The sequence below is a fragment of the Chaetodon trifascialis genome, chromosome 17 (assembly GCF_039877785.1).
Source record: "Chaetodon trifascialis isolate fChaTrf1 chromosome 17, fChaTrf1.hap1, whole genome shotgun sequence".
Lineage (NCBI taxonomy): Eukaryota > Metazoa > Chordata > Actinopteri > Chaetodontiformes > Chaetodontidae > Chaetodon > Chaetodon trifascialis.
Window position 1 is genome coordinate 24,027,384 of NC_092072.1, and position 16,550 is coordinate 24,043,933.

At 39.9% G+C, this 16,550-nt stretch overlaps 1 protein-coding gene across 1 annotated transcript in view; it reads right to left on the reverse strand.

Moving 5' to 3' along the window:
- The window catches only part of gtf2h4 (general transcription factor IIH, polypeptide 4), a 30,253-nt gene that overhangs the window by 3,139 nt on the left and 10,564 nt on the right, over nt 1–16,550 (reverse strand). The window contains exons 5-13 of the mRNA XM_070985362.1: nt 16,257–16,442; nt 14,978–15,086; nt 11,089–11,157; nt 10,862–10,945; nt 10,154–10,331; nt 2,572–2,702; nt 1,669–1,716; nt 1,484–1,562; nt 1,002–1,063 (exon numbers count right to left, since the gene is read on the reverse strand). Of these exons, the coding sequence (XP_070841463.1) occupies nt 1,002–1,063; nt 1,484–1,562; nt 1,669–1,716; nt 2,572–2,702; nt 10,154–10,331; nt 10,862–10,945; nt 11,089–11,157; nt 14,978–15,086; nt 16,257–16,442 (946 nt within the window). The remainder of the gene's footprint in view (nt 1–1,001; nt 1,064–1,483; nt 1,563–1,668; nt 1,717–2,571; nt 2,703–10,153; nt 10,332–10,861; nt 10,946–11,088; nt 11,158–14,977; nt 15,087–16,256; nt 16,443–16,550) is intronic.

The following is a 16,550-nucleotide window of genomic DNA, read 5'->3' on the forward strand; positions in this document are numbered from 1 at the left end:
GACACCAGCCACCTGTATCCTTTAGAATTGATTTTAAAGTTGTATTAGTTTTAAATGAGATAAATAGTTTTTGAGTTTTAATTTTATTTTTTTACATTATTTTTAGCACTACATTTTCCTATATTTTACTGATACTGATTTTCAACATTTCATTGTTTTATTGTAGTAATGTTTAGTCTTGCAAAATGTTTTTGTGAGCGTATGTTTTGACTGTGTGGTGGTTTTTGCCATTTATGTAACATTTTGTTTTGTGTGATCATCTCAGAATGTAGTCCTTATTAGATAACTGATAAAAACTATATGCTGCCAGTGCTAGCGACAAAGTAGCAAGCTTAGCTTAATGTTGGCCGGCATGTTATCTGTTGAAAATTTGTTGTTTTGCTAAGATGAGATAGCTGAGGAGGCTTGTTTGGTTTGTTTTGTGGGTTAGGCAACATGCTCATAGGTTTAGGTGCTCAGAAGCTATGAGAGCTGCCTCCACTTTAGACTCCCCTGACCTCCATTCTAAATTGGTTCAAAAAAATTATGTGGATTTACTTCAGCCCTGCAAGTGAATCCATCCATCAGGGTCATTTGGAATTAAGTTGATTTTGCTGCAAAATCTGGCTTTTATAATTGCTGGTGTGACCTGGCCATAAGCCTCCATCCTTTCTTAAGCCAGACACCCCATCTACGTATGGAGGACTGGTATGATATCATTCACGAAATCTTTAGAATCAAAAGAATCACCTTCTCTGTAAAGAGAAGAAATCTAATGTTGAGGAAATTTGGGAGAAATGGAAATGCACTTCTCCCCAAAAATTCCTTCTTTTGTTTAAACTAAACCATGTTTTTTTGTGCCCTATGATTACACTGTATAAAGTTGAAAAGATGGATCACTCTAAAATCTGTGTGAATTGCTGTAGTTATGTGATTTGAATATTTTAAAAAATAAAATTAATATAATATTGATTCTAAAATAGTATAATATTCAGTTATGGAGATAGGAAATAAAATCCAACCTGAGCTCTGTCTCGCAGCACCTCAAAGTCAGTCTGGGAGAGGAACTGGTTATAGAGCACTCCTGAAGGAGACATGGACATAAACAAAACAGGCAGGTGACAAATCACAACATCAGTAGTCATCCTCTCTCTTACAGTGTAGAACAGTTCAGACAGCAAGACTTACAGTGCAGCTCTACTGACTTAGCTCTATCAACAAGCCAACATCTGTAAGTCATCACTTTAGGCAGGACCAATGAAGATGGCCCGAGAAATCAGTTCACATTAGCTCTCCAGACAGCTCAGATTCCATCACATACAGATTCACTTCTCCACAATGTTTCATTTCAGTTAAGATTCTAAGAACAGAACAGAACACAGACTTGTTGCAATGTTCACAATTAAGGCAGTTGGTCATCCAACAATGACAATGGCTCTCTCTGTCTGTTACATCAGACCATAACAACTGAAAAATACAAACACTGAAAAATTAGTATGCTCACCCTCTGTGAACTGCAGTCGATCTCTCTCTAGCTCCCACAGTCTGATCTGATCTGTTATGGTTGGAGGCAGGATTGGGGTCTGAAGCATAGAGATGGAGGATGAAGTCACTGTGCAGACCGGCTTAAGGCCACCCAGTCATTATCATTAGAATGTAGTGTAAGATGAACAGATCAGTTTGATGTACCTGTTTGAGCATGACAGGGTGAGCTCTGGTCCTTAGAAAGTGGATAATCTGGACAGTAAAAAATATATATATATATTACAAATATCCAGGTGGATCAGACATTGTTTTCAAGGACAATCTGATCTACACATACTGAATGATAACAAAACACAGTTATTAAGCATAATATGTGCACGTTCAGTTAAACACGTATTGTCCTGGTACCTACATTGGTACCAACAGTCTGCAGCACTGAGGTACTCCAACTCTTATAGTTGATTAACTGAGATATTGTTGATCTTGCTACTTGCTTAGTATAATATATAATATATGGTTGACTTCTGTGTTGTCTTGTGTTGTGTTGTGTCTGAAAAAAGACATGAAAATGGAGATTCATATGGATAATGAATTTTAGCCAGGACTCAGCGCAAAACCACTTTGGATTGATAGTCAAGATCTAGTGCAGGACAGGATGGCTCCATTGTTGGTTATTCAGCATCAGATGACCTTTTCTTAACTGATAGATCTATAGTTTTGTTGCCGTTAAAGGGTTGGTTTTGCCTCACTTTACATCACTGTTTCTGTTCATACTGGCCATTAAAATATCCCTTGCTAACATACTTCCAATGGAGGTGATGTTGGGATAAAAGCCAAAGTCCTTGTTCTAAAAATATATGCCAAAGTTTAGGTGATGACACTGTTTCTTAGCTGAAGAGGATGGATAGTTACACAATGAGGTATTTTCACCTGACCATTGTTTTAAGACAAAAAATGTCAACCTATTCTTTGAAATAAATGGAAAACTCGTTAATCTCAGTGCACTGTTGAAGCTGTAGCACTCAGCAATCACTGCATTCATGATTCTCCCCCTTGAGTAACCTAAACTGCCCCTGTAGTAGTAGAGTGTATGCAGTAGTTAAGTACCTGTTGTGCAGTGATGCCATTGGCAATGGCCTGTTGCACTGACTCCCTTGTAACCTGAGCCACAACTACATTGGGGAAGCGATACAACATTTCACTGAAGAGAGCAACCAGGGCGATCTGAAGTTCTGAGTCTGGGAGGGACACACAAAAAGTCAGTACGGGTTCAGAAGGGTACAGTAATGCCAAGCTGTACATCTTTTCAAAAGCTGCAATGTGAAGCATTTTTAAACAAGAAAATATTATTAAATGAATAGAGAAATATTTAATCAATTATGGTATTAAGCATTAAAGGTGTAGGTACAGTATATTTTTTCAACTTTTGACAAAGTTGGTTGTTTCCCTCTACATCCAGTTTTTATGCTAGGCTAGGCTAACCATGGCCAGACTACAGATCTGTACTTAACAGACATTAGATTAATATCCTTCTGACCACCTCACTCTAAGAAAGAACAGAAATAAGCATATTTCCAAAAATGTTGAACTCTTCATTGAAGTAAGAGCTGGATTGTTTTGTGTGGTTTTAACGATTTAACTGTTCACTTGTACGTACTGACAAGCATATTGTCTCATTTCCTGTTTCTGGTTTCTGCGTAGTGGTGTACTTCTGTTTTTCTTGCTCTTCTGAGTTTAAATTGCTCTATCTTTTGTTACAACGGAGAGACAGCAGCTCTCATCTCTACAAATCTGACCAAATTTGTAAGTTAACCAAACCTGTGACAACTCAGAGTTGAGTCCAGGACATAGAGCTGCAGTCCTACACACTCCTCTGCAATTCAATTAGAGCAGTTACCTACCCAAAACTCCATAGAGACTGTGTCTACCCCCCAACCACTAAACTAAACTAATTAATCAAAAGTTAACAGAAAATGAGTGATACATAAAAACTAATAAAAATTAACACCACCACTGCAATAGTACAACAAGGATTCCTGTGGATTCCTGAGCATCAGATCTCTGTGCAAGCTATACAAGTAAATGTAAGCCTAAATGAAGCTACTTCACCGAGCCACATTAATACTCATATTCCTCAAGGCACTGGCCAAGGAGGTGGAGTTGCAGCCATTTTTGACTCAAGCCAATTAATCAGCCTTAAACTTAAACTCAATGATAATTCAATTCAATTCAATTCAATTCAATTCAATTCAATTCAATTCAATTCAATTCAATTCAATTCAATTCAATTTTATTTGTATAGTGCCAAATCACAACAGAAGTTGTCTCAGGACACTTTCCATATAGAGCTGGTACAGACCAAGCTCTTTTATCTACAAAGAAACCAACAATTCCCCCATGAGCAAGCACTTGGCGACAGTGGCGAGGAAAAACTTCCTTTTAACAGGCAGAAACCTCAGGCAGAACCAGACTCTGGGTGGGCGGCCATCTGCCTCGACCGGTTGGGTGAGAGAGGAAGAGCAAGAGAGGGAGAGTGAGACAGACAGACAGACAGACAGACAGACAGACAGACAGTAATGCAGTCAGAGAGAGAGAGAGAGAGAGAGAGAGAGAGAGAGACAGAGACAGAGACAGAGACAGAGAGACAGACATGCAGTCACAGTAACAGTGACAGTGGATGTAATAATAGCAGTAGCAGTTGCAGTGGATGTCAGGCAGGGCCAAGGCAGGAGATGCAGCTGAAATCCACAATCCAGATTCAGCCACTGTGTAACCTGCAAGACGACAAAGCACAGAGACTCCGGGGAAGGAGCTAAGTTAGTAACACGCCGTGGTAGGACATGAAAGCATGCAGATGGAGAGGGACAGAAGGACAGAGGAGCTCGGTGTATCTTTGGAGGTCCCCCAATTGTCTAATCCTATAGCAGCATAACTAGGGGCTGGTCCAGGACAAGCCTGAGTCAGCCCTAACTATAAGCTTTATCAAAAAGGAAGGTTTTAAGCCTACTCTTAAATGTAGAGACAGTGTCTGCCTCCCGGACAAAGACTGGAAGATGGTTCCACAGGAGAGGAGCTTGATAGCTAAATGCTCTGACTCCTGTTCTGCTTTTTGAGACTTTAGGAACCATAAGTAGACCTGCATTCTGGGAACGCAGTGTTCGAGTAGGGCAATAAGGTACTATGAGCTCTTTAAGATAAGAAGGTGCCTGGCCATTTATGGCTTTGTAAGTAAGGAGGAGAATTTTAAACTCTATTCTAAACTTTACAGGGAGCCAGTGCAAAGTGGCGAGTATTGGAGAAATATGATCTTGCTTCCTGGTTTTTGTCAGAACACGTGCTGCAGCGTTCTGGAGCAACTGGAGAATATTCTGCAACGAATTTGGGCAGCCTGATAGTAAGGAATTGCAATAATCCAGCCTGGAAGTTACAAATGCATGGACTAGTTTTTCTGCATCATTTTGAGACAAAATATGCCTGATTTTTGCGATATTACGTAGGTGAAAAAAGGCAGTCCTTGAAATTTGTTTTACATGAGAGTGAAAGGACATGTCTTGGTCAAAGATGACTTCCAACTCCCTCTATGCGGAACTCCATAGCTGACTTTAGTGAGCACAGAGGAGTCGTCATTAACGTGTACAAACTGAGAGCAATCTGACAAGTAGGATTTAAACCAGCTTAGCGCAGTTCCCTTAATGCCAATGAAGTGTTCCAGTGTCTGCAATAGGATGCCATGGTCAATGGTGTCAAATGCAGCACTAAGATCCAATAGGACTAGTACAGAGACAAATCCTTTATCAGATGCAATTAGAAGATCATTTGTAACTTTAACCAGTGCTGTCTCTGTGCTATGATGCACTCTAAATCCTGACTGGAAATCCTCAAATAAACTATTATTGTTTAGAAAGTCGCACAGCTGATTGGCAACTGCTTTCTCAAGAGTTTTTGAGAGAAAGGGAAGGTTGGATATCGGTCGATAGTTGGCTAAAACCCCTGGATCAAGAGTAGGCTTTTTAAGTAGCGGTTTTATCACAGCTACTTTTAAGGACTGTGGTACATAGCCTGTTGATAAAGAGAGATTGATCATGTCTAATACTGAAGAGTCAATTAGAGGTAATTTCTGTGTTTGAAGACAAAACAGTACCTGTTGACGGCAGGAGTCGATGAATTCTGTCTCTAATAGTTAGAATTTTATCATTAAAGAAGCTCATGAAGTCATTACTGTTCAGAGCTAAAGGAATACATGGTTCAACAGAATTATGGCTCTCTGTCAGCCTGGCTACAGTGCTGAAGAGAAACCTGGGATTGTTCTTATTTTCCTCTATTAGTGCAGAGTAATAGGCTGCCCTGGCATATATTTCCTGTATATTTTAAGACTGTCTTGCCAGGCGAACCGAAATTCTTCCAAATTGGTAGAACACCATTTCCTTTCTATTTTCCGTGAAGTTTGCTTTAATTTGCGGGTTTGAGGAGTATACCATGGAGCTAACCTCCTATGTTTAATTTTCTTCTTTTTTAGGGGAGCAATAGAGTCAAGTGTCACATGCAATGAACCTGTAGCACGATCAACCAGGTAGTCAATCTGGGAGGGACTAACGTTAGCATAGGAATCCTTTGTTGTATTGAGACATAGCATTGAATTAAATGCTGATGGGATCATATCCTTAAATTTAGCTACAGCACTATCAGACAGGAGTCTGGTATAAGATTTTTTGCCCACTGGCTGGTAGTCTGGTAATATGAATTCAAAAGTTATTAAATGATGGTCTGATAAAAGAGGATTCTGTGAGGAGACTATTAAGTCTTCAATTTCAATGCCATATCAGAACAAGGTCGAGGGTGTGGTTAAAACAGTGAGTCGGTTCATGTACATTCTGATGGAAGCCAACTGAGTCTAATACTGAGATAAACGCAGTGCTAAGGCTGTCATTATCAACGTCGACATGTACATTAAAGTCACCTACAATAATTACTTTATCTGTTTTAAGGACTAAACCTGATAGAAACTCTGAGAACTCAGCTATTAATTCGGAGTAAGGACCAGGAGAGCGGTATACTATAACAAATAAAACTGGCTGCACTGTTTTCCATTTTTCATGAGAAAGAGTGAGAACAAGGCTTTCAAATGAGTTATAGTCGAGTTTAGGTTTAGGGTTGATCAAAAGGCTTGAGTCAAAAATGGCTGCAACTCCACCTCCTCTGCTGCTGCCTCGAGGAATGTGAGTATTAATATGGCTCGGAGGAGTAGCTTCATTTAGGCTCACATACTCTTCAGGACACAGCCAGGTTTCAGTCAGACAAAATAAATCAATATTATGGTCTGATATTAACTCATTTACTAGAACAGCTTCAGAGGACAGAGATCTGATGTTAAGGAGTCCACATTTAATTCTCCTATCTTGTTGTACTATTGCAGTGGTTGTTTTACTTTTAATTAGATTTTTATGTTTAACTCCTCTTCTCTGTACTTTTGGTTTACTTAGTTTCTGTGGTCGGGGGGCAGACACAGTCTCTATGAATGCCTTGTTCTTAGTCTTCCACACCAAACCTGGAACAGTGCAGTCAGTTTTATTTGTTATAGTGTACAGTGCTCCTAGTCCGTATTCTGAATTTATAACTGAGTTCCCCTTGGTTCTACCAGGTTTAGTCCTTAAAACAGATAAAGTAATCACTGTAGGTGATTTTAATGTTAATGTCGACGTTGCTAATGACACCCTTAGTACTGCGTTCATCTCAGTTGACTTCTGTCAGAGTGTACATGGACCTACTCACTGTTTTAACCACACCCTCAACCTTGTTCTGACATATGGCGTTGAAATTGAACACTTAATAGTCTCTACACAGAATCCTCTTTTATCGGACCATTATTTAATAACTTTAGAATTCATATTAAAATTTCTAAACCAGATTCTTATCTGATAGTGTTGTCGCTAAATTTAAGGATATGTTCCTATAAGCATTTAACAGGTTCACTGCATATGACACTTAACTCTGTTGCCCTTCTAAAAAAGAAGTCAATAAACAGAGAAGCTTAGCTCCATGGTATACCCCAAACCCAGAAACTGGAGCCAGCTGGAGACCTATATCTAATCTCCCCTTTCTCTCTAAAATTGTACATAACAATACTTTATTTGAGGATTTCCAGGATTCAGGATTTAGAGTGCATCATAGCACAGACGCAGCACTGGTTAAAGTTACAAAAATTGGAACACTTCATTAACATTAAAGCAACTGTATGGTGTAAGAGAGCTGTCAAAAAGACGTGTCCATAATTTAAGTTTCGCATTTATAAAGTTAATAATTTGTGTGTCATAAAAGTTGTTTTACACAAAATTCTGCTGTCATATACATGAGTCTGTGAAATTGGGTTCAGGTTACGATTGTTTTTATATGAGTAGGAGTCTAAAAGCTGTGAGTGCAAAGTCTTGAGAATACAACTCATTTTTCTATGACTACGAAGTCTTCAATGTGAATACGAATTCAAGTTTACAGGTACGACTCGAAAAGTGCTGAAATGACGTCACTGAGGTCACAGTCAAGTCGCAGGGGAAAGTAATCGATCGGCGATTCCTCCAACCGTTCAGCAAACATGCAGGGCAACGCCGCCAGCCCCAGCCTTCACTTGCAAAGCTCTCAAGTCTCACCCATTGGGCTTGAGACACACGCATTTCAACCCATTCACATGCTCATATGCCATATCTTGTATTTCTCACAGAGAAATTACCAGGATAACGCCCACCAAGTTGCGCCACTATTTTTTAAAACAGTGGAACAGGTAGAAGAATTGGTGATGTGTCGGTCGCAAACGAAACGGCTAATAGAGCTGCTCTTTGAAGTGAACGATCAGAGCAGTCTCCTGCCTAGGAGCTGGAGCAGGAGGCACTTTGCTTTTTTTTTTTACGCGCTGAGCAGGGTGGGGAAGGGCGGGGGTTACACACACACACACTTGCACTAAGAAATGCTGAATTGAATAAATATTTTTATTTGTACCAATTTGTGTATCATTTATCAGATCAGACCCCCGTCCCCACCCCAACCCTCACTGCCGCCGCCAAATCTCACTCTGAACTCAGTTCAAAACTTGAGAGCCCTGCACAGGTAATGTCAATAATAACGTGCATAGCCATTATTTATTTCATAAAATCGAACCATTTTATATAATATACATTTCTTGAACTCACATACTTATTGCTTTAGCTTGCAAGATAAAGATATTTACATGCCAATGAAGCTAGTTTAGTGCTATCGTTACTGGGATTAGAAGTGGGCCAGTGCCTATTAGTTAACACTAAACAGCATAATATGAAACATATAACGTTACCCCCCAAAAAATGCACTGTCCTCATAATTTTCGACCAGAGCATTAACAATCAAGCCAGATTTGGGAGTTAACTATCTGATGAAACAGCAACTACAGATGACATTGCATTGGCCTTCAGCACCACTGTAAAGAATCTGGGAGTTACCTTTGATCAGGATATGTCCTTTAACTTCCACGTAAAACAAATTTCAGGGACTGTTCCTCACCTACATAACGTATTGCAAAAATAAGGCACATCCTGTCTCAAAACAATGGCGAAAAACTAGTCAATGCATTTGTTAATTCCAGGTTGGATTATTGCAATTCCGAACTATCAGGCTGCTCAAATTCATTGCTGTGTTCCCAAAATACAGGCTTACTTATGGTTCCGAAAGTCTCCAAAAGCAGAACGGGAGCCAGAACCCTTATCTATCAAGCTCCTCAACTGTGGAACCATCTTTCAGTCTTTGTCCGGGAGGCAGGCACAGTCTCTACGTTTAAGAGTAGGCTTAAAATGTTCCTATTTGGTAAAGCTTACAGTTAGGGCTGGCTCAGGCTTGCCTTGGACCAACCCTTAGTCATGCTGCTATAGGATTAGACAGTCTGGGGACTTCCAATGATACACCAATCTCCTCTGTTTGTCTCTACCTCTCCATCTGTATGCTTTCCTGTCCTACCAAGGCATGTTACTAACTTGGCTTCTTCCCTGGAGTTCTTGTGCTTTGTCGTCTCACAGGATCCCATGGATAGAGGTTGAACCTGAATTGTGGATTATAGCTACATCTCCGGCCATGGCCCTGCCTGACATCCACTACAACTATTACTACTATTAGTCCTCCATCATTATTAGAGCCATAGTGCTGTAGTATGTACATATATCACATACATTAATATATATGTGTATATTATGCTATATATACTACATATAGGCAAGAGTCTATTATTAGAGTTTTCACTGTTCTGTGATTGCATCTCTCTCTCTCTCTCTCTCTCTCTCTCTCTCTCTCTCTCTCTCTCTCTCTCTCTCTCTAACCCAACTAGTCAAGGCAAATGGCCACCACAGTCGCCAAGTGCTTGGAATTGTTGGGTCTCAGTAGATAAAGAGTCTGGTCTGTACCAGCTCTATATGGAAAGTGTCCTGAAACAACTACTGTTGTGAAATTTGGCACTATATAAATAAGTTGCATTGAAACTGAATAGAACTTGTATCAAGTTATGTGCAATGCATCACTGGAAAAAAGCACAGCCAGCTGGTGTTGCTTAAGTCCGATACATAGGAGTCTACAAGCCTTCACAACAAAGGTCTCATGTGAAAAGAGACTTAAGCGTTGCGTAAAATTTATTTATAAGTGTTAACAAGCAGCACAAAAAGCATCCAGTGTTCAGACTTACTTGTGTAGGCGTAGATACGATAATTGGTTTCTACCACAATGAAGCCTGCAGTTCCAGTACCAGGAGTGGAAGCCAAGTTAGAGGAGGAGGAGGAGGAAAAGGAGGAGGAGGAGCTGGTAGTGACTCCTGCAGCCAGAGTGATAGCCAGTCTAGTGGGATAGTACCGCCTAGACTTCCTCTGACAAGATTACAGAAAATGGACATGTTACTACACATGTATATTTAACTATATGCAGCATATGTAAGTTCATTTCACATTGTTTTCTTTGTCTGAGCAGATTATGCTGTTGTAAGTCACATTGTTTTGGGGGGAGTAAAATTACACCCATCACATTTGGCTGTCATTCATCAGTCAGATGATGGTTATGTATGTATGTATGTATGTATGTATGTATGTATGTATGTATGTATGTATGTATGTATGTAGAAATGTTGTTGCTATTGAGTGGCTTTTTAACTTTTCTTCTTTTCTTGTAATGCCAAAATCCAGTACATTCAGACAGCGAGATTAGTTGAATTTGCAGCAGCTGAATGGCTTCTTCTTTCTTTCTCTTCATTGTTTCAACTGTTTAAATCAATTCACATATCAAATTGAATTCACTTGATCTTTTTTCAATCTGCAATGCAAGCACAATTTGGCATATAACATGTGGTGCTGACAGTATTTTAAGTATTAGTGGGTCTTCCTTCTCCATCTCAATGCCTCACCTTCCTCTGGAAGACCAGTCCAAACTCCCGCAAGTGCTGCAGGAAGGTGAGTAATGACTCGCTCATGCCCTCCACTGAGTAATCCTGAAGCACACAGGTGACACATCATCAACAACAAAGAAACTCAAATTAAGCAGGAATTATTAAAACCTCAGACCACTGACATTGCTATGTTGCTTTTCTGCATGCACACAAAATCAAACAGACACAAACTGCTGTGTACTCACTCTGCCAAGAGTAGAGAAACTGAGCTGGAATAAGAATGACAAGATCTCCACCAAGTCCATCCCTCTGGACTGCAAGAGACAAAGTAAGAAATATATACAGTATAAGTAGATTTTCTCAATTAAAAGCAGGTACTCAAATAATAGCCAGCATGAGCAAATACATTTCAGGCTCTAATTATTCTAAGATAAAAATACTGAGCGGAGAGTGGAATTACCATATTTACACTAATAGCTCACATGATAAATTCAGTCTAATTATTGTACAGCACTAATTACATCAATACAACCATGTCATCGTCACTATTCTGATGAAAACACTTTCTCCTTTTAACAGAATTACTGTTTCCATTTATTACACTCACATTTCTTGCAGATATTTGACATAAGAGCCTACAAGAGAAGGGAGGGATTATTACCTTTGAAGTCGCTGGAAGGGTTTTACTGTTAAAAACCTGTGCAGGAAGTGCTGACTTTCACTGACAGTAGCTTAACACCAAAATCTATATTATCCTGAAGTGAACAAGGAGTAAGTGTTGAGTTAGCAGTGTGTCACAGTGTCTTGATGGTCCATATCACCCTCAGCTTCGTATGGATTCTCTTCATGAACATTTCATGGCAAATTGTATCAATAAGATAGATTCCTTAAGAGTATGTTGCTGATTCTAGGTATTTTTTTTTATATCAGTCATTATCACTTTCACTATTGAAAATATCTCATTGCAGGTTTTCCTTTAACACCTTCCCTGATTGAAAATAATAAAACCTTGATTTATTTATCTTTAAGCGTAAAAGCAGTCAAATTTGAAAATATTGCGTGTGTATATAGTTGTTCATACAGTACTATTTGTTGCTGAGTTCAGATGTACTTCCATTGTCACCGTTAAGTGTTTTGTTTTGAGCCTTGAATAATCTCCCATTTCAATTCCAGTTGTGTTTCACTTCACCAATTTTACATATCTAAGTAAACTTAAAGGAGTTGAGGAGAACAACTGCATGTAAGAAAAAAATTATTTTGTGCCTCCAGAGGGCGCTGTGTGAAGTCTGATAAATGTCCTACAGTAGTGACTACGTTTACATGCAGTCAAGTAACCCTTTCATAACCGGAATATCAGCAATAACCCGGTTGCGCACGGTCATGTAAACACCAATAACCCTTTTGAAAAAACGGAATATGCTCAAATTCCAGTTTTTAAAAACACGAATATGACCCCTGGGTTACTCCTATTGTAACCTGAATATTTGGTCATGTATACACCTATCAGAATATCCCCATCGAATGGAACATTAATTTGTGTTCTGCGCATGTTCTATTCGGAAGGAATCTTGGTCTTTTGAGTGCAGGTAGCATGGATATAGATGGCACAGCTCTGGCTCCATTTCCTATTTCTTTACGTTCTCGCCTTTCATTGATGAAGAAAGTGAGACAGAATAGTGTCAAGTCCTGGTGGTGGGTCAGTACCAGCACCAAAGTGCAAACGAAGGCGAGTGCTACGGGCCCCAGGCTGTTCATTATCCACTGTGCTGCTGTTGTCGTTGTTTTTGGATACAGGAAGAAGAAGCTGAAATGACGTGCATTGCGTCATGACGTTCTCCGTGACACGTTGTCCATGCGTCGCTGTTTTGATCGGGATATCCCAGTTGATTACCCCTGTTTGCTCACGCATGTAAACAGGTTATTCTGAATGTTTCAGAAACCGGAATATTGACCATAACCCGAATATTGACTGCATGTAAACGTAGTCAGTGTTTCTGCTGGTGTGGATGTAGAAAGAAGTATGCTTATCAGACCTTTGTACCCTGCTCCTCATCTCTGCCTGAAGCTACAGGCTCCAGGCCTCTTAGAAGCACAACACACCTTAATCTACTTCCAACTGTCGGTGGTCGCATTGTATTGCCTATTAATGTATGCCACAGGATTTGACAAATACTAATAAATATAAATATATACAGGAAAAACATTTTTTCTTTACACATTTAGAACATACTGAAATATATTCAGAAAATATGTAGGCCTATAGTTTGATCTGTACTCAAAGGTTGCGGTACACACACACTCAACAGTAAGTCAAAAACAGCAGGACTGAAGAAAAAGCCATAATCTCCCAAAGTGTCCATCCCAAATTTCACACCACGTCAGTGAGAGCTTTTTGAGGGCTTTGCTTTTTAACTTTGAGTGATCGTTGACTTTATTACTACATATAACTCCCACAGGAGGCTCTCACCAACCACCAGACTATCAGAAAATGGAATCAGGGTTTCTGTTATCTGGAATCACTTGTTTTTTATTGAGAAAATCTGCTGAAGTCCAACATATGTAAATGTCTATGGTCAAATCTCTACGCACCGTTTTCATCACTTCTTCTCTGATGTCCGCTCTCCCCCTCCCTCCTCTCCTGATATTTTCACCTCTAACTCAGTGAATTAAATGTTTATATTGACCAAGCCAGAGATGGCGGTAATATCTGGAACAATGGGATGACAAACCAAGGTGAGTTTGGTGAGTTTTATTTTGTTCCAATAAAAGGAGTCTGGTGGCTTTGGCAAGGGGCTTCTGGCTAAAAATAACGGCTCTTACACTTTAACAAAAAGGTTTATCGGTGTAGAGATCCTCTCCATAATCTTGTCAGACTGTATGTATGTATGTATGTATGTATGTATGTATGTATGTATGTATGTATGTATATAGAAATGTTGTTGCTATTGAGTGGCTTTTTAACTTTTCTTCTTTTCTTGTAATGCCAAAATCCAGTACATTCAGACAGCGAGATTAGTTGAATTTGCAGCAGCTGAATGGCTTCTTCTTTCTTTCTCTTCATTGTTTCAACTGTTTAAATCAATTCACATATTAAATTGAATTTAATATGTGTTATTGTTATTAGTCTTGTCAGACTAATAACAATGAGGAACTTAACATTGCCTTTAATTATATCCATCCATCCATTATCTATACCGCTTATCCCTTTCGGGGTTGCGGGGGGCTGGAGCCTATCCCAGCTACAATGGGCGAGAGGCGGGGTACACCCTGAACCGGTCGCCAGCCGATTGCAGGGCCACATGCAAAGACAGACAAACATTCACACTCACACTCACACCTACGGACAATTTAGAGTCATCAATTAACCTAATGAGCATGTTTTTGGTCTGTGGGAGGAAGCCGGAGTACCCGGAGAGAACCCACGCATGCACGGGAAGAACATGCAAACTTCACACAGAAAGGCCCCGCCTGACCCGGGGATCGAACCGGCAACCTTCTTGCTGCGAGGCACCCGCACTACCTGCTGCGCCACCGTGCCCTTTAATTATATGAATCTCAGTATTTCAGAACTCTTTGAATTATTCCTTCTGCTCATGTCTGCTCTTTGGTGGAACTGGACCATAACATGATCATAGTGATTACATTTAAATGGGTCTGACCAGATGAAGAGAATCAAGAGTGATTGGATCAGCTGGAAAGAAAGTTCCTGTTCCAGTTTCAATTGCTGGTTATTCAGAGCTGAGGGAAAAAGGACTGAGATGAATTTACCTGCTGCTGTATAAACAGGTTTCAGTCAGAATTAGTTTCTCCATGCTGCAGTTTCATGGCAGTTCACTGTTAGTTAGACCCACTTTACTTTATTTAGCATCTATTCCACTCCAGGCAATAGACAGTCTTCTCTACAAATAAGGTCAATGATCAGGCTTACACAGGCCATTAACCAGAGTCTGGCAGGAAGCAGAAATCATAGAAGGGGGTCACTGTAGCCCAAAAGTCTGCAGGGTTTAATTGCAGCAAATCTCTGCAGCAGCTTATGTCACTGAGCTCATGTCATGCTCTTCTATATAGCCTTAATGGTAAATTGCTGACAACCACTGGTTAATCAGATCAAAGTAGTAGATTATATACAAGTACCTGAGCTGTTTTGAGGTACTGCAGGGTGAAGTACCACAGTTGAGAAGCTGTGTCCAATAAGAGGAACTGGAAACCAGCTGAGGTGATGTAAGGTGCCTCTCCTGCCTCACTGACAAACAGAGAAGATGACAGCATGATGTACGGCACAAAACCTGCGGTCTTTATGCATTTCTGTGTCACTTGAATAACACTAAATGAACCGATAGCTTAAGTTCTCTCTGAGTGGAGTCTATTTTCATTTTCATTCTTCTTTAAAGAACCCCAAATCCATCCTGTGATAGTAAGAGAGTTCAGAGTGTGGTGTCTATTTTATCCTCCTTAACAAACCAAAATCACAAGAGCTATTTAAAAAAAATGCATGTATCTGCTTAAATCTAAACTTCTATTGCTACTATTCCTGACTAACAACCTTATTGATTCCAAGGCCATGACTTAGCATGTCCCTAGCTAACTATAATATTTTGAGTGGTTACCAGTTACATTAGAAAAAGCCCCATTCAGGACAGGAACACCCAATGTCTGACAGTCAGTGCTGGATGTGGCTATATTCCAAGTAAAGCATATTTCAATAGCACACATCTGAACAAAAAACATTTGGATACTACATTTTTTTCTTACAATACCGTTCTTTAACCCCATGGCTAACAAGATACCATGCAATACAACATCAATGCTGCTCTTTCATTTCCATGTCTTCAATATGGTTCATCAGATGTTGAGGATGCTGAATTTTTGCCTGGGACTTCTTAACTTTGGCCTCAGTCTTTGCTGCATCATTACACAGCATTGAATTAGCATTATATCAAGTGTGTTGGTTATCAGAAGCATAGCTAAAACCTTTTAGCAGAGTTCTTACTTTCATATGCATCAGCTGGAGAAATTTAAAAATGAGCTGGAGACTGTGTTAGAAGTGAGAAGCTGCTGTTGTCTTATGCCTGAAGTCATCCACACATTGTTTAATTTCCTGTGCTTAATTTGCCACCATTGTCATTGTAAACTGCATATATGCAGTGTTCCAATGGAAAGCTTGACAGGATTGGCAACAGTAACAAAGAGGGCGGGCTCAACAAAGACTTCTGAGGCCAACACTAACATCAATATTTAAAAGCGGGAAAATATCTGACAATAATGTATGCTTATGTGCATTTAGAAACACGTAACACTGATACACATTTGATAAAGATCTTGAATGAGATGTGACCAAGATATGTAATGAGTGTGCCATTTTAGTGTAAAAATAAACTTGTCAGTGCCCTAGTGCACTAATACTGCTGTGTACCTTTTCATGAGGCCTGCTTGAACCAGCAGCTGAGCCAGGTCCTGACTGACAGCAGCACAGGGAGAACCCACCATGAAATGCAGGATGACTTCCCAACGCTCCATAGCATAGCGGTCAAGACTGTCAATGTCCCGTGCATGGCGGTCTGGACCCAAAGTGCTGCCCTCATCTGCCCATGCTCTGCCCCTGTGCATCGACACAGCAGTGGAGTTTTTTATAACAGCAGGTGATAACTGTAGCTGCTATACTCCACTTCCATCTCAACTTTGTCTAGTTGGCTTAAAAATGAAATAT